We start from the raw sequence: 24,353 nt of genomic DNA, 5'->3' as shown, positions 1-24,353 counted from the left end.
ATTCAAAAAAATTTGTTTAATTCTTTTACCGGAGATAAGTCATAGTTTGGTGCTTTGATTGCAGATTGAAAGCCGTTTCTCACTTGTTTATGTTGCTTTTTCCTTCTTTTTAAATCTGTAAGTATCCACGTTTGCTTTGACATAATTGGAACATCTCTCTGATTGGTTAATCCACCTGTCAATCACACCCTCTGAAATCAGGAGACAGGACACAGCTCCAGTGTGTTTGTAAAGTTTTATCAAAGTGTTTTGTGGATCTGGCAGTACAATCAATTATCTACATGTTATTCCAGAAAGTCTTCCAGTGTGTCTCATATATACATCCAAACTATTTTTTGTTTTTCTTTTGTTTTGTTCAGTTGCCTGGTTTCTGTTTGTGGTAGTAAGTTTGACAAAATCTAGGAAAAATGAGAAAATGTCCCAGTTTTCTTCATCTCCATGTCATTGTAGTGTTCCATTACCTCAGTTTCATCATTTCCCACTGACACACAACTTCGAGTGCACTGGTACATGTGATTAGAAGAGATGAGGAGACAAATTCCAGATGATTCCAAACAGCACATACATCTGCAGTCTTCATTTTACCGCTGATCACATTTACCTCAGTGGGTTTGATCACAGTCGGTCGTGAGCACCAGAAGTTTCCTGGTTTGTGACACAGTTGTGACCAGAGTCTGTTGAATGTAAACGTGCTTCTGTCTGTAGGATGAGTCTGTGGGAAGTGGCCGACTTCCTGAAGCAGAACGGAGTCATAAACGCCGTGAACCTGGACGGAGGCGGATCCTCCAGCTTCATCCTCAACGGGACCCTGGCCAGCTACCCCCCGAACCCCTGGTAATACCCCCACACGCACCCCACACCCAGAGGCCAGCTACCCCCCAGACCCCTGAGCCTGACACCCCTAAATCCACAGGACCCCAAACCTTAAGATGAGCTACACCTTGGATCCCTGGTAAAGTAATCTCAAATCCAGCCCCCTCTTCCCGACCCTTGGTGAGGTCCAGACCTCGTGGAATCATGATGTGATGACTGGTCATGTTTGAAAACAAAGCTTGAGCACATTAGCAGCATCTGCGTCTCTACTGAGGCTGACCTCACTGTACCAGAAAAATCCCTCCTCCAAACTGGCCCAGGGTTCGACCCAAAACCAACTGATTTAGACTCCTTAAACACCACTCCCTTAAACATCTATATCACACCTGGACATTGTACAGCTCCAGAGACACATACGGCCCTTTGGTCGACTCTGACCGACCCCTTTAAGATCATTTGGATTTACAAAATAAACATGGTTTATAACTGCACCTCATGCCTGGACTAAAGCTGCATTGCTTTTATTTTAGAAGTGTTTTTAAAACACTTTTTTGTTCGGCAGTCTCACTTTTTCATTGTTTAGTCAGAACATAAACTCTTCCCAGTCTGAGCAGCTCGTCACAACAATGACATTTATGATTTTTATGAAGAAATACAATGAATATTCTGCAGAATTGAGCTGATCACCGGTTTTTACCCTGATGCCCTCCCGCTCTCCCCCCATGACTCTCTCCTCTGTGGTGTTTTGCAGTGTGGCAGGCAGCAGGTGGCGCTGTGGCCGGCCTGTCTCCACTGTGCTGTGTTCGGTCCAGACGCAGCGAGAGCGCCCCCTATCTGTCACAGTGAGTACCTCTCTATGTGTCTTTCATCTGTGTTGCTCATTTGTCATTTGAAAATGTTTCACTCCCCACTGTTGCCAGCAGAGGGGGCAGTAGAGCCACCAAACACATGTCTACACAACAGACTTGGCCTGGGACTAACCCCCCCGTGGTGAGACCCGCTTTAAGTCACTCAGTTCTTCTGAGCTGTGCTAAGCCGAGCCAGGCCTGGTCAGGACCCACAGGGACAGCAGTGGCTCTAGGGCAAAATGTGGCTGTGCCCTTAGGCCAGACACTTCACTTAAACTGTCTAGTGTGAATGTGATGTCAGAGGGTCCCATGGCACAGACTGGCAGCATCACTTCTCTCAGTCTGTCCCAGGGCAGCAGTGGCTACTGTAGTATCTTACAACCACTGAGTGTGGAGTGAAAGAATAATGCAGCAGTAGTAGTAGTAATAGTATTAATAGTAGTAGCAGTAATAGTAGCAGCAGTATTAGTAGTAGTAGTAGGAGTAGTATTAATAGTAGTAGTAGTACTAACAGTGTTCATCTGTGCTCAGATGCTCCTGGCTCTTCCTGGTCTCTGGAGGTTTTCTCTCAGTGTTTGTGGCTTGTCGTCTGCTCTGCGCTTTAAGAAAAGTTTGGAGGATCCCAACTGGACTGATGGTACTAAGAACAACTAAACCAAGACTAAACCAGGTCTGAACAAAGACTAGAACAAGATTTACTGTAAGCAGGTCTGAACCAGTCCAATGAGATTCATTTGGTCTTCCGATATTCTATGTGATTAGGTTCTTTTTTTCAGACCTAGAGTGTTATTTCATACCTGACAGTTTGGACTGCTCACTAGCGTCTTCCTCAGAGTCACGTGATGTTGCTGTGACGTGTCTGGTCAGATGATTTAAACAGGTTTTGGTGCTGTCTTCCTACCGGTGGAGGCAGGACGACAGCGCCACCTGCAGTCCCACTTCCTCAGGACAGTATCCCAGGTGTGTGAGAGTAAAAAAGCCCCCTCGTCCCGGTTTATCGTCCTGTGGGCACGTTTCTGTATTTCGATTGCCTCTTTAATCCAGCGGCAATGTTTGTTTTCCTTTGTCCCAATGATGTTTGCTCCATCCCAGTCCATAACGTGGTTCTTTCTTTTACAATGGTCAGAAATGGACGATTTGAGTTGTTCCTGTTCTGCTTTGTGTTTTGTTGTTTGTGTTTTGTCTTCGCTGTTTCCTTCTCGCATTCTGTTCTATGTTCCTTTTTTTGTGTACTGAACGCCCTCCCTGTTTCCCCGATATATGTTTTATTGCAGGACATGCAGGGTATTTCGTATATTACATTACATTTATGCTCCGGTTCTATTTTGCCTTTCGGGTGGATGAGTAATTGTCTGAGTTTTCTGTTCGGTTTCACTGGTGTGTTGATATTGTGTTTTTTCATCGCCCTCTGCACTTTTTCTGTTATGCCCCTGATGTATGGTATTGTTCCCATGCCTGTGCTCATTTTTTCTGTTTTGTTTTTGTTTCTCTGGTTCTGTTTTTCTTTCTCCCTAACCTGTTGTTTCCCTTTGTTTATTGCCCATTTTGGGTATTGGCATTGCCTTAGCGCATTGTGAATGTGTCTGTCTTCTTTGGCGCTGTCGTCCTGCCTCCACCGGTAGGAAGACAGCGCCAAAACCTGTTTAAATCATCTGACCAGACACGTCACAGCAACATCGCGTGACCACTCTGAGGAAGACGCTAGTGAGCAGAACAAACTGTCAGGTATGAAATAACACTCTGGGTCTGAAAAAAAGAACCTAATAACACAGGTCTGAACCAGGCTGAACCAAGTTAAACCGGGTCTAATGCTCCTGATTGTTGGTCTTGATGAACTGAACCTGGAATATTCTTAATATTTAAGAGTTAGTGCTTCATAAACTGATTCAGTGCATTTTATAAAGTATGATGTATGTGTACGTGGAAGGGACTAAACCAGGACTGGACCAGGACTGGACCAAGACCAGGACAGAAACAGGAGCTGCAGGATTAAAGCAGGACCAGACCAGGGCTAAAGTGAGCGACTAAACCAACTCCACCAGAAAATAATGGAATGGGCCAAGTACTAAACGAGGACTAAACACGGACTAATCCAGGACTATGGTTGTCCACTGTAAATATAAATGTCAGAATTAAATTCATTTAAATAAACTGACTGTATTAAAGACTGTGGGATCTCTTTATTGTATACTTCTGAGACCTGGAGCTTCTTGAAGAGACACCAGGCAAAGCTGTGCTCCTGGCTGCAGCCGCAGATCTGGACTGGGCAAAACATGGGGCGGAGTTTAACGTCTGGCCACGCCCCTATGGGCTGGGCTCAACTGTGGCATCTCGTGGCAAAGATCAGGCAACACACTGAAACGTCAGTCATACAGCACTGAAATGCTACTGGTGGTTTATTTCACACACACACACACACACGTATGTGCACGCACACACACACACACGCACGCACACGCACACACACACACACACAAGGCATACAAGGTTTGTATAACCTTTTGATTCCAGATCGTCTGTAAAACCTTTACAAAATATTCAGTGTCGTTATTATTGAAAAACAATCATTGAAAACACAAAAGTCACACAGACTGTTTTCTTTGTTTTTTTTCTTCACACAGCACTTCTGTTTACAGCCTCTTTTTGTTTATTGTCCATGGCTTAAGTATGATACACAATCAACATACAGTAACAGAAGCATCATTTGGGTGGATGTGGATGAACATTGTGTAAAGTCTAACAAGTCAATCTCACAGCCCCCGAATTCAAGTGAAATGATATTTTATTCAAATTGTGTGCTCTTCAGTGTGACAAAAGACTTCATTGAAAATAAATCTGAAAAATAAATACATAAATGCATACATACATAAAATGGGATATGAGTATAAATCAATTCATGAGGCTGTAAAGTGGCTGGTAAAGTAGGCGGCGTCAGGCCTTGAGCTCCGCCCACATTGAGCTGCTCCTTGGTCTACGGATTGCAGCCACCTCAAGCATTCACCCACCAACTGCAGGGTTGCCAGTTCAATTCCCTCTCTGCTAATCAACTCTAAAATGGGAGAGAGCCAAACGGAAAAAATATAATGTATAAGTAAAGTCATGTGCTTCTTCTGAGAGACACTTCACTGTGACTGGTCACCCAACTGAATCTGATGACGTCATAGTTTCAGATGGAGGGTGAGAATGTGTTCCAACGACAGAGAGAGAGCTCCAGTTTTTAACCTCTACAATTTATCCATAAACGCAATAACAAACACATTCGGATTAGCAATAATAAAACTCAACCTAGAGGAACATTTTACTGGAACACACAATTTCAAGATATTCAGTGGCATAAAACCTGGACTAGCTCATTTCAGTACCAATCATCAATAAAATATGACAACTTCACTTAAGGATCTCACTCACATTTTACCCCACAAACATTTTTTTATCTAGATTTCTCCAAACTGACCCAAATTGCAACTTCTGTCTGCACACCCTGAAAACATGACTCATCTATTTTTGTCATGCCCCATTAGCTCCACAAACTGGAAATGATTTGAAGTTTTTCTTTTTTCCAGAATTTACACATCCCAATAACCTTAAAGAAGAAAATATCACTATACACTGTACACATAAAAATGTATGTGTCTGTGTGTGTGTCTGTCTGTGTGTGTGTGTGTGTGTCTGTGTGTGTCTGTCTGTGTGTGTCTGTGTGTGTGTGTCTGTGTGTGTGTGTGTCTGTGTGTGTGTGTGTCTGTGTGTGTGTCTGTCTGTGTGTCTGTCTGTGTGTGTGTGTGTGTGTCTGTGTGTGTCTGTCTGTGTGTGTGTCTGTGTGTGTCTGTCTGTGTGTGTGTGTCTGTCTGTGTGTGTGTGTCTGTCTGTGTGTGTGTGTGTGTCTGTGTGTGTGTGTGTGTGTCTGTCTGTGTGTGTGTGTGTGTGTCTGTCTGTGTGTGTGTGTGTGTCTGTCTGTGTGTGTGTGTGTGTCTGTGTGTGTGTGTGTGTGTCTGTGTCTGTCTGTGTGTGTCTGTCTGTGTGTGTGTGTGTGTGTGTGTCTGTCTGTGTGTGTGTGTGTGTGTGTCTGTCTGTGTGTGTGTGTGTCTGTCTGTGTGTGTGTGTGTCTGTCTGTGTGTGTGTGTGCGTGTGTCTGTCTGTGTGTGTCTGTCTGTGTGTGTGTGTCTGTGTGTGTGTCTGTGTGTGTGTGTGTGCTGTGTCTGTGTGTGTGTGTCTGTCTGTGTGTGTGTCTGTCTGTGTGTGTGTGTGTCTGTCTGTGTGTCTGTGTCTGTGTGTGTGTGTGTGTCTGTGTGTGTGTGTCTGTGTGTGTCTGTCTGTGTGTGTGTGTCTGTGTGTGTGTGTGTGTGTGTGCTGTGTGTGTGTGTGTGTGTCTGTCTGTGTGTGTGTGTGTCTGTCTGTGTGTGTGTCTGTGTGTGTGTGTCTGTGTGTGTGTGTGTGTGTGTGTGTGTGTGTCTGTGTGTGTGTGTGTCTGTGTGTGTGTGTGTGTGTGTGTGTGTGTCTGTGGACCATTTATGGACCGATTGTCACCAAATTTGGTACGTGGGTCAAGCCCTTGAGCTTGATGCCCTAAAAAAAGTTTGGTGACAATCTGAGGTCATTTGAGGTCACACGGGTCAATTGAAAGGTCATGTCATTATAAAGGATTTAGGCAATTTCTGAAACATCTGCGGCCTAAAATATTTACCCAATCATCACACAAGTTGGCACAAACATAACCGGGCACACTGGATGTTACAGGTTGAAACCGGTCAAGGTCACTTGAAGGTCAAGGCAACCAAGGTCAAATATGTGTTTTTGGTCATAACTCCGTGAAGGATGGAGCTCGAGCAACAGGAGAGTCTCAAAATCTCAGAAAAATGATGATCTATTTATAATTCTATGCATTTGTAGAGTCAAATATGAATAGTTTTCCTGATAATCACTAATTCTAACAGTTTCTTTCTCTTTCAGTGTAGCCGTTAAAATTCTAACTGGAACAAAAATAATATCCATTTCTTGTTTTTCTAGTGATACACAACACACTGATCTACAGTCACACAACTCTTTGCTCTGTATATGCTCCACCTGGGTGATGTTTTTAGAAAGCACAATGTCACTTTTCACTGTTTGCAGATGACATTTAAATTTATCTGCCAGTGACCGCAATTGACAGCCAGAGCACGATCAAAGCTCTGCAGGACTGTCTCAGGGACGTACAGACCTGGCTGAGCACAAATTGAACTGAATCTAAATCATAAAAAAATGAGATTGTGGTGTTTGGACAAACTAACCCACTGCTTGGGCAGGACAGTGTGATTGTTCCTCTGTCCTCCTGTTGTCTCCTGCAGTGAAGAATCTTGGGGTGATTGTGGACTCCATGTTCAAACTGGACAAGAACATTAGCTCTGTGATTAAGTCCAGTTTCTTTCAGTTGAGGCTCCTCACTAAAGTAAAGCCCGACCTCCCACGGGCAGAGTTTATAAGAATGATCCATGCTCTCGTAACATCACCTGGACTATTGCAGTTCTTTGTATGTGGGGTTAGATCAGGGCTCCTGCAGCGTTTACAACACGTCCAGAACGCTGCAGCTGCACATCACACCTGTGCTCTGTGACCTGCACTGACTCCTGTCTCATGTCGGGTGCAAATAAATTAAAATGCTATTAATTGTTTTCAAATGTTTGCACTCTATGGGTCCAGTCTGTTTGAGGGAGTTACTGCAGCCCTGTCCTCCACCCAGAGCCCTGACATCAGACCAGCTCCTGTTGGTCGAGCCCAAAACTAATCTCAAGACGAGAGGAGACAGAGGCTTTTCTGTGGCAGCGCCCAGACTGTGGAGCAACCTTCCTCTTCCTGTCAGATCCTCTCAGTCTGGAACGCAGTTTAAGATGAGACTAAAAACTCACCTCTTCTCCCTGGTGTTTAGTACGAGCGAGTCTGGTTATCTTGGTGTTTTTATTGTAGTTTTCACTTGTTTTCTGTATGTATGTATTTGTAACTGTTTCTTCTATTTTGTTGACTTGTACGTGAAGCACTTTGATCAGCTGAAGTTGTTTTAAATGTGCTATAGAAATAAACTTGAATTGAACTAACACATACACAACTCATGAAAACTGACATTTTGGTTCCACACTAGTAAACAGACATTCTCATGTGTGACCAGCATCACACAAATGTTCTTGGACCTGTACAGATACACACATTGCATTGTGGATATAATGATCATGTGATATGGACTGGGCTTCTCATAAACTGCTTCTGTGATAATGAATTGAAACACCGACGCCTCATGAGACCAGGATGATATCTCTGATTGTGCTTGTTAGGTTTGATATATCATCATTTATTTTATTTTAAGTTTCCATTCTTTTCCCCCACATTGTTATAGATGATTGTGAATGTCTGTTTATGTGTTTATACTGTATTTACTGTACATATGGATTGTAAAAAAAAAAAAACTCTATGGGAGATCTACATATAGTGAACATTCTCATTGTTTGTGTGCGATCGGCTCTACAAACTTGTCATATTAATCTAAATGTTATAGTTTCAAGTCCTTTCAGCTGAAACGTTCTCGTTGTTGGGGTTTGTGAAGCTGCTGTGAAACATCATGTATGTTGAGTTTCTTTCCTGACAGAAGATGTTGATTGTTCATGTTGCTGAGCTCTGCCTCTTTCTCACATGGCTGTGTCACACGTCTCTCTCGCCCGACCCCTGACCCCGAGACCGCGTCCTGCATCGTGACCTTTCACCTCACATTCACTTCCTCCTCTGTTTGCCCTGAACTGGACCAAGCGCTCGTCTCAGCGGAAACAATAGACTCACAAGGAACAATGAGAACACATTAGAACACATTAGAACGCTCCAGAAGCCTCCAACCAGGACTAAACCAGGGCTAAACCAGGACCAAACCTGGTCTAAACCAGGACCAAACAAGGTTTAAACCAGGACTAAAAAGGGTTTAAACAAAGACTAAACTGTGAAAAATAAAATATTATATACTATATTTAAATGATAGTACAAAATTAGAATTAAACCAAGACTGAACCAGGTCTAAACCAGGTCTGAACTAGGAGTCAAAAGTCTAAACCTAAACCTAAACATATATATATATATATATATATATATATATATATATATATATATATATCAGATCAGTTAAAGCACATTCAGGTTTTTTCTTGTTGTTGTTGAAGTGTTTCTTTTCACATGATTTTCACAAAGTGCTGCTAAACTGAGCCTCGCTCCGACACAGGCCTGTTAAAGCTGTAAATCTCCAGGATGCCCTGCCAGGAGAGGAGGGGGCAGTATACAGTCTGTGAGTCCGACACGAGGAAACTAAAGACTTGTTAAAGTAGTGCAGTTTGGATAATGATCTTACACTTTGTGCTGACCCTGAACTTGGATAAAGGATCATGTTGTGTGTGAATGGTGGGAGGGCATCTGAATGAAACTAGGGGAGAGTGAGGGGGAGGAGGGGCAGGGTCTGGAGGTGTAAGGAACAGTGTGATTGAGACAAGTGTTTGTATCAGAATCACCTGTCTGTAGTCAGGACAGTCATGTGTGATGTCACCAACTACTTGATAGTGCAGAGGCCACTGAAGGCAGCACACACAAATGCTGCAAATTTACCTAGAATTGCCAAACCTTTGAAAATGCTCTATTTTCCAAAAACAACATATTAACATGTTTTAATAAGTTTGAGTTGAGTTTTTGAGTCTTCTCTCCCTGTGCTAAGTCACTCTCCCTTCAGAGCGCCATCACAACACAATCAGAGTTAGGGTTTTAAACCAGGACTAAACCAGGACTAACCAGGACTAAACCAGGACTAAACCAGGACTAAACCAGGAGTAACACCTGGAATTTACAGGTAGCTTTAATAACAAAGCAAACCAGTCAGTGTGTGGGTCTTACAGTCATACGGCAGCTTTTATTTACAAGAATGTTAAAGGTGCTTTTAACAGGTGAGGATAATACTGCAGGGGTGCGGCTCCACCCTAAAGCTGGGGTGAAGGAGACATGCTATAAAGTGAGAAAACAAACTTTTAATACAAAGAAAACTTACAACTGAAAACACCCAGTTACAAGTGCCACCATCAAAAATAACTATAAATAAAGTCACCCTCTAAGTGACCCCTCCACACCCAGACACCTCCAGGCCACACCCACTGCAGAGCCGTAACAAATCAACAATCAACTCAAACTAAAACTCAAAAACGACAACCAGCACTGAGCCTGTAGACACAGTGCGGTTAATAAAATACATCCATTAAAATTAAACAATAAGATAAAAGTTAAAAGCATACCTCTGATATGGACTGTTAAAACCCTTAAAATTATATTTACAAAAATTACCAATTTGTTTTCTAACAAGATTAAAGTGTACAAACAGTACATTTGTTTGGCTCACCAGAAATAGCCATGTGTTAGACCTGCTCAGGAAGAGGAAGCCACCTGGTTCCCCTCTGACCTTTATAGTGTCTGTGTCATGTGACACAGGTGTCACATGACACAGACCACATGATCAGCTACCTTGCCACACATGTCTAAACCAGGACTAAACCAGGATTAAACCAGGTCTAAACCAGGTCTAAACCAGGACTAAACCAGGTCTAAACCAGGTCTATTAAACCAGGTCTAAACCAGGTCTAAACCAGGACTAACCCAGGCCTAAACTAAACCAAATTTACCTAGAATTGCCAAACCTTTGAAAATGCTCTATTTGCCAAAAACAACATATTAACATGTTTTAATAAGTTTGAGTTGAGTTTTTGAGTCTTCTCTCCCTGTGCTAAGTCGTTCTCCCTTCAGAGCACCATCACAACACAATCAGAGTACATCCCGCTGATAAAACTACTGCACATCACATCACGTTCATCAAGCGTCTTTGTGATCTTGTCTCATGTTTTTGCATATTTATAAAGAATGGTCGTGTGGGAGCATGGGTGACATAGACTTGTGGGCGGAGCCTTGTACCAGGGTTCCCAGTCTTTTTCACTGACAAAATTTCTAAACTTTTCCATGACTTTTTCATGACCCAAAATTAATTTTCCACGACTTTACGGCACTTCCATGTGTAGAATTGATCATAGTTTTAGGTCTAAATCTGAAATGTGAACTCTTTCCACTCACCTTATGGTTTGCGATTATAGTTTTTGAACATTCAACATCCTGTCAGTGCATTTATTGTCATCTCTTTTAAACAAACATTCAGAAATAATCAGACTAGTCTAATGAGAACTTCACAGAATGCTGTAGTTGCGTGAAAGAGATACTACAATTCCATGGGGCTTTTCTAAAACTGTCATTGAATTTACACAATTCCATGACTTTTCCAGGATTTCCGTGACCGTGGGAACCCTCCTTGTACAGAATCTTACTGAATCTAACCATAAGGAGGGTTCAGTAAATAACTCAAATGAAGGATGGATCATGGATGACTCTAAAAACTAGAAAACTCCAAGAAGTCCATTTTGTGATTCGCTTCTATTTACTAAAAGAAATTATTCAGAAGTGAACAAAAGACCAAATTTTTCTGCTTCACATCATTTTATTAAAAGAATTCATTATAAAGAAAATACACTTTAGTGGATTTATTTACAAAAATACAGATTTGAGTCGACATGGTTTCACTGAGGCATTCTGTTGGAAACAATGGAAAGGCACAAAGTGGACAAACGCCTTCAACTGAAATTGAATATTTTACACTTAATAACACAATAAATACGTCACAATTCATACAAAACACAACTTTACACATTTGTAGATAACTTTACCTACTCAAGTCAAGTTTCACAGGATTTGAGTTGTTCCTACAGCTCCAAAAACAAAAGATCATTTCATAAATATGCTCTTAATATTTCCAGTACAGGGTGTGTTCAGTCCCTGAGAGAAGACGTAAGCTCTCAAGACAGCACCACGACACGAATCAGTGTCACTAGAACACAAATACTGTTTCAATGAGTTTCTGTTCTTCTAGTATCTATTTAATTTTAAATAAAGAATTGTCAAACAACTCTTGCCATTGTTATTCTAAATGTAAAAGGTTCAAAGTGTAACTCTTCCTCCCAGTTTCTTGTCTCTTGCACCTCTCCTCAGATCTGACTCGTAACCTGACATAGTGGCATCCCTTAGTAAGTCAATGCCGTTCAGCGGAACAAGCCAGACAAACTAATCACATCTCCATGGAGACAAGCAGGTAGAGGAACTCTGCCGGAAAAGTTACACTGTACCTTTAAACTGCACTTCTTCCTGGGCTTCTTATTAGGGATGCATTGATATGATACTGGTATCGATATTGGCACCGATATGGAATATTTTGGTGGATCAGGTATCGGTTCCAAGATGTTTATTGAGCCGATATCCTGTTTTGGTCAATACAAATGTACAGTTTTAGAGCAACATTAGTCACTTAAATGATAAATTAAAAGTTACAAAACACATTTAGATCTTTTTTTTTGTGTATAAAGGAAATCATTTGTTCAGCGTCTGTTCTGGTATCGGTTGATGTCGTGTCTTGGCAGATTCTTTAAGGTATCGACATTAGTATCAGTATCAGAAAAAGCTGGATCGGTGCATCCCTCGTTCTTATGAGAAATACTGGTATTTTGTTATACACTATTTGGACTTTTTGGAACCGTTCTTAAAGCTGGTCCAAATTAAACTCAAAATATCTTAAAATTAAATAAATTGCTCATAGAAAAATTGAGCTCCTGCGCTTTTTACAAACTGTTGAGTTCAGCAGGGCAGGGAGTGGAGTATTTGTTAAGAATAAGTGAGTAAGTTTCAAATTCTTACTTTTCAAATACTTACTTTCTTAAATTTTGTTTTTGACTTCACTCCACTGCATTACTCGATATAAAATTTCAGGATTGAACCAAAAAACTAGATGATTTCTCTTTCCAAACTGAACGAGTCTTCCAATCACATATTAGACCTTAAAGGTGATGCAATGTTAAGGTGTCAAATTTAAAACAGAAAATCAAAAAGAAATGCTTCTGTAGTTTAAAATATTACAGATTGTTTTCAGATTTGGTCAGAATTTCACAAAATATCTACTGCAAGGTTTCATTTGCAGAAAACTTAAACACAGCCACATTTTCAGTTGATTTAAAGAACCTAGATTATGCAAAATTGTTATACAGTTGTTCCCTCCTCAAAAACAGACCTGGAGTTGTGTTTTGTTTCATTCATAAACCCTGCCACAACACCAGGAAACATTTTAACATAGATCAGAAAAAAAAGTAATCTAGGCTCTTTAAGTACAGTGCAAATGTGGCTGAAAAATGAAAGTGTAACAAAAATATCAAAACAATAAAAGAATTACTGCCAAATCTGTGGCAGTGAAAATAAAATTCTCCTTTTTGGTCACATAAAAATTCAAATAAAAGTTAGACTAGAATAATTAGTCTGAGTTTAGTGTTAACCAAAACTTCAGTCTTCCCAAAGTGGTTTTCCTGCTCTGGGATTGGTCGGTTTAGGCGTGTTCCTGTCTGCCATTGGCTCAGTGGAATGATTCCTCTTTTGCATTTGAGCTGCTCAGGGATTGGCTGGTTTCTCCGCGCTGTTCGGAGGCGTTAACGTGGAGGCGCTGAGGGGGAGAGGAGAGAGGGAGCCGTCGAAACGATCCGACTGTCGCTCCTGTGCTTTTCTCTGATTAAAAGAAAGAAAATACATTGTTTGAGTTTAATGGGAACTGTTTTGCCTTTAGTCCTCCTCTGTACACTGAATATGAACTCACCAGTAGATCCAGGTAGGCCACGTGTGTCTGGATGTTGTGCCTGTCTTCGGGTTTCACTTTGGGGAAGGACTTGAGCTGAGGATGGGGCTCTGAGCGCAGGGTCTCCATGAAGGGAGTCATCCACCGCACACAGGGGGACACCGTCTCCCACGACAGACCTGAGCAGAGAGAGAGGAGGGCAGGGCTCAGTTTAATACACAAGTCCAGAATACTTGATACACTTAGAATCAAAGCATGCACACTGTTTTTCAATATTGTTTTTTAGCAATACTTTGTCTTTTTGAACATTTTAAAGGATTATCTTATCTTAAAGACTGACCTGAGACTCTATGCACCACATCGAAGGAGGAGAAGTGACAGAACGCTGCAGCCGCCAAAACAGAGTACGAGAAGTCCAGAGCACCAATGTCCATCATACACAGGTCTAACAACTGAGAGAGAGAGACACACACAGGTCAAACATGTTAATAACAGAGTCATAATGTCCATCATACACAGGTCTAACAACTGAGACAGACACAGGTCAAACGTGTTAATATCATAACGAGAAGAAAGAGCACAGATCTAAAAGCTCAGGAAGAAACTGTTTTACAACTGAGAGGAAATATATCTTCAAAAGCCTGAAAACCCATCTCTTTAAAACCACCTTTCATTATCTGTCTTATTTCTTTTGTTTGCCTTTGTTTCTTCATGTAAAGTGTCTTTGAGTATCTTGAAAAGCACTATACCAGTGTATCCCCAGGTTTGACTACCCCAAATTTAAGACTTTAAGACCTTTTTAAGACCACTTAAATGAAAATTAAGACCAATATTGCACCCATTATGTGGGCAAAAAATACCAGATCCAATTCTAATAATGACCGACCAACTAACTAATCTAAGAGCCACTGTGGATTAAACCTACACTTCCTCATGATCCATCCATCGTCTTCCTCCACTCTGATTGTTTACTCATTGCCGCCAGCACCAGAAACCAAAGTATTGTTTGTGCACACTCCAAATGACATGTTCATTCACATTGTTTTTTTTTTCCTCCCTCCATTTAACACTGCACTGCAGCCCGGCTGAGTAAACAAAAAAATTGGCTAATGAAATTTAAGACTTTAGTTAAAAAAAATAAGACTTGGACAACAGAATTTTAAACTTTTTAAGGCCTTAATTTAGGAACATGAAATTTAAGACCTTTTTGAGACTTTTAAGACCCCCATGGGTGCCCTGTATACAAGTGTTATGTTTTATTATTATTCAAACTATTGAATTAATGTGTATCCAAGACACATACAACTAGAATGAACTAAGAACAATCAGAACGCTAATTTAGTCTTTATTACAAAAATACTGGACATGATGCCCCAAGTATGTCACATGATCATCCAATCAGAAAGCAGAATGAGCCTCACATGAGTCATGTGAGTCGTTTGTGTTGCCAGGTTCAGTCCTTAAATCCAGTTGGTTTAAACCTTAAATGTCTCTCTCTGATCTGAATGGTGTTTACCTAAACCCCAGCGCCTGCAGCATCATGCGTCAGTGCTAATGCAGCTTCTGCGGCTCAGGAAGGGAACTCTGGAGGTTCTGACATGTTTATTACCTGTGTTATCTGGATGTATGTTTCTTGTTTAAACTGAGGTACAAGGAAGTTCTCTGCGTCGCTCTGAGCCTCGACCTGACAGTAGAGCTTCAGCCACGAGATCGCCGTCTCCGGACACAGGTTCCACTCCAGAGCCTGAAACACACAGAGGACGTGTTAAACATGAGAGTCACATCCGAGCACACACACCAAGATGAAAGTCACATCTGAACACAAACACCTCCAGAGCCTGAACCATACAAGAGAAGTGTTAAACATGAGAGCATTATGAGGTATTAGTCCATAAGCTGTGACAGATAACCTCTCTAGAGCCTAGAGTAGAATAAAAAAGTAAAACATGTTTGATTAGTCATTTGAGGCTGAATAAACCAACAGACCTTTAAAAGTACTGAAAGCTTTTCTGCTCATGTGTAAGGAGTCATTCAGGGCTTTTAGTTGGGATGATTCATTTTCATTTATTCGTGGTTTTATTCATAACTTTTGTATTGTGCCTTGGTTTCAAGTATAAATATCTGAACTGACCTTGAGGATGTGCAGTTCTGTTTTCTGAATGTCCCACGTGTCACAGGCTCCGTCCGTGACATAAGCGAACTCGAAGATCTTTGGAGGGTAAATCTCCTGGAGAAATACGAACCGGAGAGAAATGATCAGACTGGTACAAGAAGGAATTCATTTCAGAAACTGTTCAAAATGATAATATTTTGCGTACCTCTATCTTGGCTGCGATGAACAGGGCAGTGATGCCGATGAGTTGGAGATAATCTTTGTTCATGTCGTCTTGAGTCAACATGAAACGGTCAAAAAAGTCCTGAGCCAAATACGCCGTCTGTCTGTGCAGGCTGTACACCTCACTCACCTGAGCACACACAAGAGCACCCAGAAACTATGAGGAAAAAGACCTAACCTCCACCATCAACCTTCTGAGCTGAGGAAGGGGCCTGTCTTCTGCTCTCATCTACATTTATCGGGGAGTCTAAACACATTTGTCACCACTCGTATTTCTCACATGTTTTTTGATCATTGGAAACTTTTCTCTGACACTTTGGAGACAAAAACTGTGCACAGCTGTCACATATGCGATGCTGCCAGCCAATAGGGCATCTGGAAATATTTTTGTACTGACTCAAACCCGAGTCCTGAGTTTCACAAAAGACAGCAGACAGACACTCGGCCCACTGCCTACAGGTTTTGACAGACAAACTTAAACAATAAATACTTCAAATAGTTAGTGTTTTACCTCGAGGAGCCAGTCGAGCAGGATGGCCCTCATCTTGGGCTGTACTTTGGGGTGTTTCTGGAGGTAACTTTTGTCATGGACGTACTTCAGCTCTTTGTTCAACATTTTGATCCAAACGTCGTCACAACTCGCCCAGCTGCAAAGGAAAAAGCACCACACTTTAATATCAAGTGCATGTGACTGTAGTCTAACTAGTGTTAGACTACAACTCACTAAAACAGTCATCATCAGGTTTTTTTTACCCTTTATTTAATATAACTTACAAAATGACATACCTAGTTAAGACATAATTCCATAACTGTTTTCTAGCAATCGTAATGTAAAGGGCCAAAACTTGTCTATATTACACAATAGTCCTGATTAGACTAAAAATAAATACTTTACTACAAAATCCATTCGGGATAATAAATACAACTGGTAGTATCCCACCAAACCAAGTCAGAATTAGAATTCTTTGTCTGCAGTTTTTCTTATCTTGTGGATGACGTTTACAGTAAGAACGGGAGAGGGGAGGGAGAGGGGCGGGGGAGGGGGCTGAGCCAAACCCAACTAGTAATGAAAATGAATGGGGCCCTTATGGCTCTTTCTGATGCTAATGGTCTAAACACAGAGCCCCTGAATGCAACAGGGAATAAATTATGCAAAACGTATTAGAGATAAAACAGGAAAAGCAGGAGGAAAGCAGCTGCTGTGGCCATGACTCAAAATAAAAAAGTACAATCTGTGACATGAACAAGCTTTGGGTCATGAGTGAAAATCTATGACAGAGGTGATGTGACAGGTTTATTTTACACCAGATGCAGACACATATGTTTAACAGGCCAGGCACCGATTGGACCACACCCTAGTCTAACACCAAAAGCAGGGGTTTAAACACAACTGGACCTTTGAACAAACACACTAAAGATCAACAGACTGATTCATTTATGTGGAACAGACTTGATACTCAATACATGGTGGTAATAAAAACAATAGAAAGTGATTTTCCATATTAAATTGTAGTTCTTTCTTTCCTATTCCCACACGTCCTTATATGTGTGTAATCGTCAGTGGCCCAGTAGTTTCATAATGGTCCATGGGTGTGTACTAGTCTATGTGCTCTTCTACTTGTTCTGATACAGATCAACATCATTCTAAAGACGTTCAGGAAAGGTTCTACTCTGTCCTGTCAATGGGACTTTTTAGTATCCATACCTGCTCAAGTCAGTATCTAGTGTCGATACTACTTTTAGTGTTGATTAGTATCTGATTTTCGATACTTTAGTTAACCCTGCCTCTCAGTCTCATGTGTTTAACAGACCCAGCACAGGCTGAACCACACCTCTGACGTCTCACACCTAACGGTCAAAACACTACTGGGGCTTTGAACCGAGACAGACTAATTCATTTAAAGTGTAAATTTAGGCGCATTTAGTCTGACAGTGACAAATACAGATGCAAGTGTTTTACGTCAGTTACTTAAACTAGTGGACTAAACCAAGACCAAAACAGGACTCAACCACAACTGAACTGGCCCAAAACAGTACGAAACCAGCACCCAGTCAGACCTAAACTAGGACTAAATTGGGACTGAAGTATATATTTTTTGTCACAAATCCTAGTCAAGCAAGTCCTGTTTTAGACCTGGTTTAGTCTTGGATTAATCTTAGTTTAGGCTTCAGTTAAGTCCTGGTTTAATCCTGATTCTGACTGTAGTAGAACCTTAGCTCTGGTACAGGCGATAGCTGTACGCAAAGGTTTTGTAGGTTGGTAGTAGCAGTAGTTATAATATAGGGCAGTATAGTAGTAGTAGAAATAGTAGTAGTACCTTAGCTGTGGTATAGGTGATGGTTGTATGAACAGGTTCTTAAAGGTGAACTGTCTGAAGCTTTTGGGGTCACTCGGCTCCAGTTCTTTATGAGGAGTCTCAATGAGGACACAGGGACTGGCGCCCTCTTCTGACCTCCAGCACTTCTGCAATAAAAAGACAACAACAAAATTTAAAAACACTATAGAAAAGAAAGAAATGTAATATAAGAAAAATTTATATTTAAACACATTTGAATGCCATTCCTTTGACTTAAATGCTGTATACTGACTCATAGTAAAGAAAAATACATTGATTATAAGTTCAAATGTCTATAGAGTGTAAGCATTTAACTGTGAACTGGGGACATCTAGAGGTAATATAAAGGTACTGCAGCTAAATAGTATTTGAGGTCACTGTGTCAGATTGAGAACAGGTCTTCCACTGCTGTCTGTAGCCAGCACCAATTTAGATTTGTTTATGTCATTCTAGTATACAAGTCACAGAATTAGCAAGACTGTTGACAAACATGCACTGACCTGGATTTCATAGCTTTGTTTCTTGGGGGCTGGTTGCAGTTTCTTCTTAAGGGGCTAAAGACAAAAACAACAAAACATTAACATTTTACAAACCTCGATTTTTAAAACTTAAACAATTCCACAACTAAAGAATTGAACATTGAATTGATTTTTGTTTTTGTACTCTACATATACAACTAGATTTGCAATATATGTTTACAATGTAGGATTCTGTTCACACTGTGCTCAAGGTAAACATCTCCAGAAGCACTCACATTTGAGAGAAGACGAAATCTGAACTTTAAACTAATAAAGAATCTCATGTATTTCAGAACATGTTTGTAGAGAGCTAAACTACAGCTACAAGACATTTTTAATGAAAGACAGAAAAGAGAATATTGTTCTTTGCAGACAACATTCTTTTATCCTAATATCTGCATCCGTTATGATTTCAAAATTTCGTCAACTGAAATTGCAACCCACCCAGACAAGGAGAAGATATTAACCACTCTGCCACCACACAAGGCTTGAAACTGAACCTCATCTGATGCTAATAACAGATAATAAAATAAAAAAGAGGAGCGTCTCACCTCAGATTTCCTCTTTTTGAGCTGTGGCTTCACTGTGGGCTCTGGCGTGTTGGAGTCTCTCACCTGCAGAGTAAGTCGGCCGCTGAAAAAAAAACAATAAAACTTTGTTAAAACAAGTAAAATGGCAAAAATTAAGCCCATGACTAAATTCATGTGACTTCAGGATTGGTCAAAAAAGCTGAAAATTACAATTACACTACTATTGACATGGAATAAATGCCATTACATTCTTGGTTACTGTATTGTTGTATGAAGAACGAGTGTACAATAGACTAGGGTTGTCTCAAAAAGTAGATACTCATTTGAGCAAATATCAATACTAAAAAAGTCCCACTGACAGGACAGAAACTAAGCTTCCATGAATGTCTTTAGAATAATGTTGAGCTGTATCAGAACAAGTATAAGTATGAGGGATTACACAGATAAGACCACATGGAAAAATAAAAGAAAGAACTACATTTAGGGTTGAAAATCACATTCTATTTCCAAAAGAAAGAAAAAGAAAACTTGCTATTGTGGTATCAAAATTTGCATTGAGTATCGAATCTATTCCATAGTTTCAAAATGAGTCTGAAATTTTAATATTACGAAAAGCTAAGTTAGAATTGCCTTGTGATAGTTAAAATACAATACTGCAACAAAGCTTGTAAAAGAGCACATCTTCTTAGAACAGTATTCAGAATAGTCACATTAACAAATCTAACTGTACTGCATGTATTTGGCATCAGTCAAAGTTTACATGGACATACCTGCGTCGAGACATGATGTAGGCTTGAGTTATTGCTTTACTGGAAAAGACAAAAGGAGAAAATTTTAGGATTATAATTACCAGATCCAACAGATGACAGTAGAAACCAGTAAGACTAGTTAACTGTAGTGTAATAACTTGGGAGCCATTTTGAGAACTAACTACACAAACTGGTCCAAGAGACACATGATACAAGGGTAAAACTGTCAATTAATAAACTCACATTTGCATTAAAAACCATACAAGTTATTACAATAGTGTTCAGAGTATAATATTACATTATATTAAGTTAGAAGCGCTCAATAGACGTGACAGCCCTGCGCAAGTCTGATCAGATAATGTTAATAAAAAGGAGTAATATCATAATTAACAAAGTGTTCATGGTAAATTGGTTGTGACAGGGTAATAGAGCAGGGTTGGAGCTTTCAGAATCGGTAAACATTGGTTAAATTAGATGTAACCGAGATGTAAATAAAAAAGGCTAAATTAGCAAGAACTGAAGCTAAGTTTGAAAAGGGAGCCAAAAAGGTGGGGGCACTTTTACCGCTCTCAAATACGGACAAAACACTCCAAAATGAACCAATTAACCTCGCATTTTCAACAATATACTCGTAATCAAACGTTTCAAGATTGAGATGATGTTATTTAAACTTGTCAAATCGGTGAAAAAATGACTTTTATCGAGATTGGAAACTCAAAGACGCGCCATTTCACTAAGCGCCAGAGCGGGAGGAACTTACCCCAGCCTGCTCCAGTCTAAGCGGGGAAACTGTGCACAAATGCCCGCTTAAATCTGTCCGTATCACTGTAATTACACATTTACCTGGAGGTTTAGACGCTCGGGAATCATATGTTACAGCAGTTGAGTTTTTGGAGCTAAAAAAAACTCCCCAAAAGCGGTAAACAGCGAGGCTAAACTGATAAGAGATGCTACTGTCCTAGCCGCTAAAAGCCCGGTCACTGCTAACTAGGTCAACAATAACTGGGTCCCACACAAAAAGACAAGATGCTTAACGACTTCATCACCTTTTTAACACTTTAACAACATGAATAACATGGCTAAAGTCAATGTACACCCCAATATATGCAACAGATAGCAGTTTAAAGCAGAAACGTGCAAGTAAAGGTTTTAATGCGTTTAACTGCAATATAAACCAAAAATACAGCTTTGGACCAAAATGCAAGCTCAGAGTGGATCTAAACAACATGATATCACTTTAATAGTTCTTACAACTACATACAAGCAAAAATAAGACATGTATTTTACTGTACACTTGCATAATTTGAGCCAAACCTGTACATACAATAGTCCTTGTCTAGTCCTGGTTTTAAGATGGTTTGATTGTAGTTACATGATAAATTTTTAGTCCTGGTTAGTTACACATTTAAGATTCCCTCCAATTATGTTACATTCAAACTAAGCCATGTATTATAATGTCTAAAAACGACTGAAAATGGAAATATAGACTTGTACAAAGCCAAGAAGTTTAAGTCTTGGTTTAGGTCTAGTTTAATCCTGGTATAGTCTAGTATTTGGAGGTCTTCTAGTCTAGTTTGGAGGGCTTTAGTCTTGGTTTGCTGTTGTAGCCTGTAGATTCCCTCCAAGCATTACAAACTGTACCATTTACTCCAATACACAATGAAACCAAAACTCAAAACAGCGCAAAAACGCATCGGCAAAGCAGCCTCCGTGCGTAAAACCCGCATTAAATCAACATAATACACTAGCAAACAATGCAAAAGTGTGATAATGAGTGTTAAAAGTGCAGATGAGCTCTTACCGTGGCGGTGCAGAATGAATGAATGATCAGCTGTGGCGCCAAGCCTTATATCAACCCGCGGCTGACTCACACACTGCGCATGCGGCTTCCCGGTCTCACACAAAAGCGCTAAAATCTTCAAATCTCTGGCGCTTTTCCCGCACTTTAATCACCCCCACGGACAGATGCAAACCTAAACCTTCTCCAGACAAGTTTCGAATGCAGCACGTTTGATATAAGACGTGCTTTAGTGAGTTTTATTCGAGAGTCCGTGCATTTTAAACCGACGCAGCGTTCGTGGATGTTTGCGTGAAATGGCGGTCGTGCGTAACTCCCGGTTAAATTCAAACAGTGCGTAAAGGTTTGGTAAATCAGATCTGGCGCAGAAACACGGTTACAGTTTCGTATTTTGGGGTTTATTTGCGTTTTTTCGGCGGGTTCTGGAGCGCTTCCGTGTGCGGGGAGGAGACGTGGTGACGTACAGCCAATCAGAGCGCGCCGAGGAGAAGCCTCGTGGACCGGCGCAGAATGTCAACAAAAGAGTCACGTGGTGCGCGCGATCAGCTGATGTGTCAAATCCACAGAGACAAGAGCAGACAGAGAAAAGCGCGGTTTATGGGGGATTTAGACCGTTAAAGTGATCAGTTATAGTTTAATGTTAGATAAACAATGAAAATAAAGTATTGTTTTATAAATACAGTGTACTACCAAGTAATCTACAAAACCTGTTCAAAATGAGAGAGAGAACTCATAATTTAAGAGTGTATGGAAGTTTCTGTGTGTCTATGTGGTGTAAAACTAGTCTAGAACTGTCTGGATACACATCTCAAGCAATGCCAAAATATCCATTAATTCAAGTTGTTATATACAGGGTTCCCACGGTCATGGAAATCCTGGAAAAGTCATGGAAATTGAAAATGTAATTTTCCAAGCCTGGGAAAGTCAAAGAATTTTGTAAATTCAGTAAAAAATTTGTAAAAGTCATGGATTTTTAGTATTAAATTTAGAATTTTACTAGCAACTACAGCGTTCTTGTAAGTTATCATGAGGATATTCTGATTATTTCCAAACGTCTGCGCCTTTTGTTTAAAAGAGACGACAATAAATGCACTGACAGGATTTTGAATGTTCAAAAACTATAATCTAAAACCATAAGGTTAACATTTCATATTTAGCCCTAAAAGTCTGATCAGTTTTACACATGTAGGTGCTGTAAAGTCATGGAAAATTCACTTTGGTCATGAAAAAGTCATGGAAAAGAGATTTGAGATTTTGAGAAGAGTGGGAACCCTGTATGTAAACATGGTCTGGTCACAGTATATAGAGAGGATCTTAATATTAGAACAATACTTCCTTCTGTAGTGCAGCTTTATGCTTGTTGTTTCCTCACCTTTACTTGTATCTGTGGTCTGTCACCATTATTGGAATCCATTTGTATTATTGTAAAATGATGACAGTCCTATTGCAGAGCTCTAATAGTGACTCTTTGTCCACACTTGTAAAAAGTTCATATAGTTTAATGTAAAATGTCTGAAAAATGCAAAAGAGAGCTCATTGTGTCAGATTAGAAGAGTGGGGCTGGGATTAAATACATTTTCTTCTTCTGACTCCTTTTTGGGCAATTTGTTGTTATTTCTGCTGTGATTTCACTAATGTTACATGTTCCATTATAAAGAATGTCCATTTCTTACTTGCCTAAAATAAATAACACATCTTTTTTTTTTTTATTCACATTATGTTAGCCCTCACTAATATTTTATTATATTATGTGCATATTTATTTATTTATTTGTGCATTTAGAAGACAAGAATAACATAGGAGTAACTATTAACCTAATCTAATGTGAAGGCAAATCAAAATATAATTCTTTAAATCCACAACTCAATATATATCTATTTAATTCTGAAATGTAGTGAAATTGAGGAACATCCAAACCATACTTTGGAACATTCTCCAGAAAATCCTGTACTCTGGAATTTTATAGCTAAATCAAATAAAATCAAATCAAACTTTATTTATAAAGCGCTTTTGATACAAAACTGTAACACAAAGTGCTTTACAGTGATTAAAAACAATCCCACATTTCCATCCGCCCACCAACCCCCACACCTGCCCGACCCCACACAACCAGACAACCCAAACACACACACACAAACACTGTAAAATACATAAAACGACACACAGTAAGATGTGAGGCTGAATACAGGTGAGCCAGTTGAGAAAGCACCATTAGAGGAGCCGTCTACACCAGGAGCAGAGAGACGTCCACCACCACCAGGAACCACCACAGGAGCCAGGGGAGAGATGAAGCCCAGACACCAACTCTTCACCAGGAGCCCACATGACAGACCCAACAGCCACAGCCGACCTCTGCTCCTGGTGCAGAGGCTCCTACAGAGGAAACACTGGAAATCCTAAAAATATGCCTAAAATAAATAAATATAATAAAATGTGTACAATAGAGCCAAGTAAAAGTATAAGATTTCAATCAAAAGCTAAACTAAAAAGGTGGGTCTTGAGCCTGCTCTTAAAAACATGAACGTTCTCTGCAGCCCTGAGCTCCTCCGGCTGCAGTTCCATAGACGAGGGCCGTAGAACTGGAAAAACTCCTCTCCTGACTGAGTGTGTGCCCTGACTTTGGGAATGACCAGGATCTGCTGCCGGAGGAGCGCAGGGTCCACGAGGGTTTGTAGGGTAAAAGCAATTCTGAAAGATAAGAAGGCCCAAGACCATTAAGACATTTAAAAAC

General features: G+C 40.3%; 2 protein-coding genes across 3 annotated transcripts in view; one reads left to right on the top strand and one right to left on the bottom strand.

Moving 5' to 3' along the window:
- Positions 1-838, top strand: part of LOC129411718 (N-acetylglucosamine-1-phosphodiester alpha-N-acetylglucosaminidase-like) — a 16,405-nt gene extending 15,567 nt beyond the window's left edge. The window contains exon 6 of the mRNA XM_055163336.1: positions 706-838. Within this exon, the coding sequence (XP_055019311.1) occupies positions 706-838 (133 nt within the window). The remainder of the gene's footprint in view (positions 1-705) is intronic.
- A 10,339-nt stretch (positions 839-11,177) lies between these two features.
- ccne2 (cyclin E2) lies at positions 11,178-20,791 on the bottom strand. Of its 2 annotated transcripts, none has more exons than XM_020933937.2 (12): positions 20,668-20,791; positions 19,846-19,884; positions 19,097-19,178; positions 18,528-18,581; positions 18,010-18,155; positions 16,203-16,338; positions 15,675-15,821; positions 15,488-15,583; positions 14,966-15,100; positions 13,697-13,808; positions 13,378-13,535; positions 11,178-13,289 (listed from the first exon to the last, which is right to left on the bottom strand). In XM_020933937.2, exons 2-12 carry the CDS (start codon positions 19,857-19,859, stop codon positions 13,176-13,178), a joined length of 1,194 nt encoding a protein of 397 aa, XP_020789596.1. In that variant the 5' UTR covers positions 19,860-19,884; positions 20,668-20,791; the 3' UTR covers positions 11,178-13,175. The 2 variants fall into 2 exon arrangements, with proteins under 2 accessions (XP_020789596.1, XP_055020267.1); XM_055164292.1 differs by having other exon boundaries at positions 20,585-20,692.
- Positions 20,792-24,353: the final 3,562 nt, after the last annotated feature.

The sequence above is a fragment of the Boleophthalmus pectinirostris genome, unplaced genomic scaffold (genome assembly GCF_026225935.1).
Source record: "Boleophthalmus pectinirostris isolate CB_2022bp ecotype Guang Dong unplaced genomic scaffold, ASM2622593v1 HiC_scaffold_6, whole genome shotgun sequence".
In the NCBI taxonomy this organism is placed as follows: Eukaryota; Metazoa; Chordata; class Actinopteri; order Gobiiformes; family Gobiidae; genus Boleophthalmus; species Boleophthalmus pectinirostris.
Note: the sequence above shows the minus strand (reverse complement) of the source record. Positions and strands in the feature narration are given on the sequence as shown.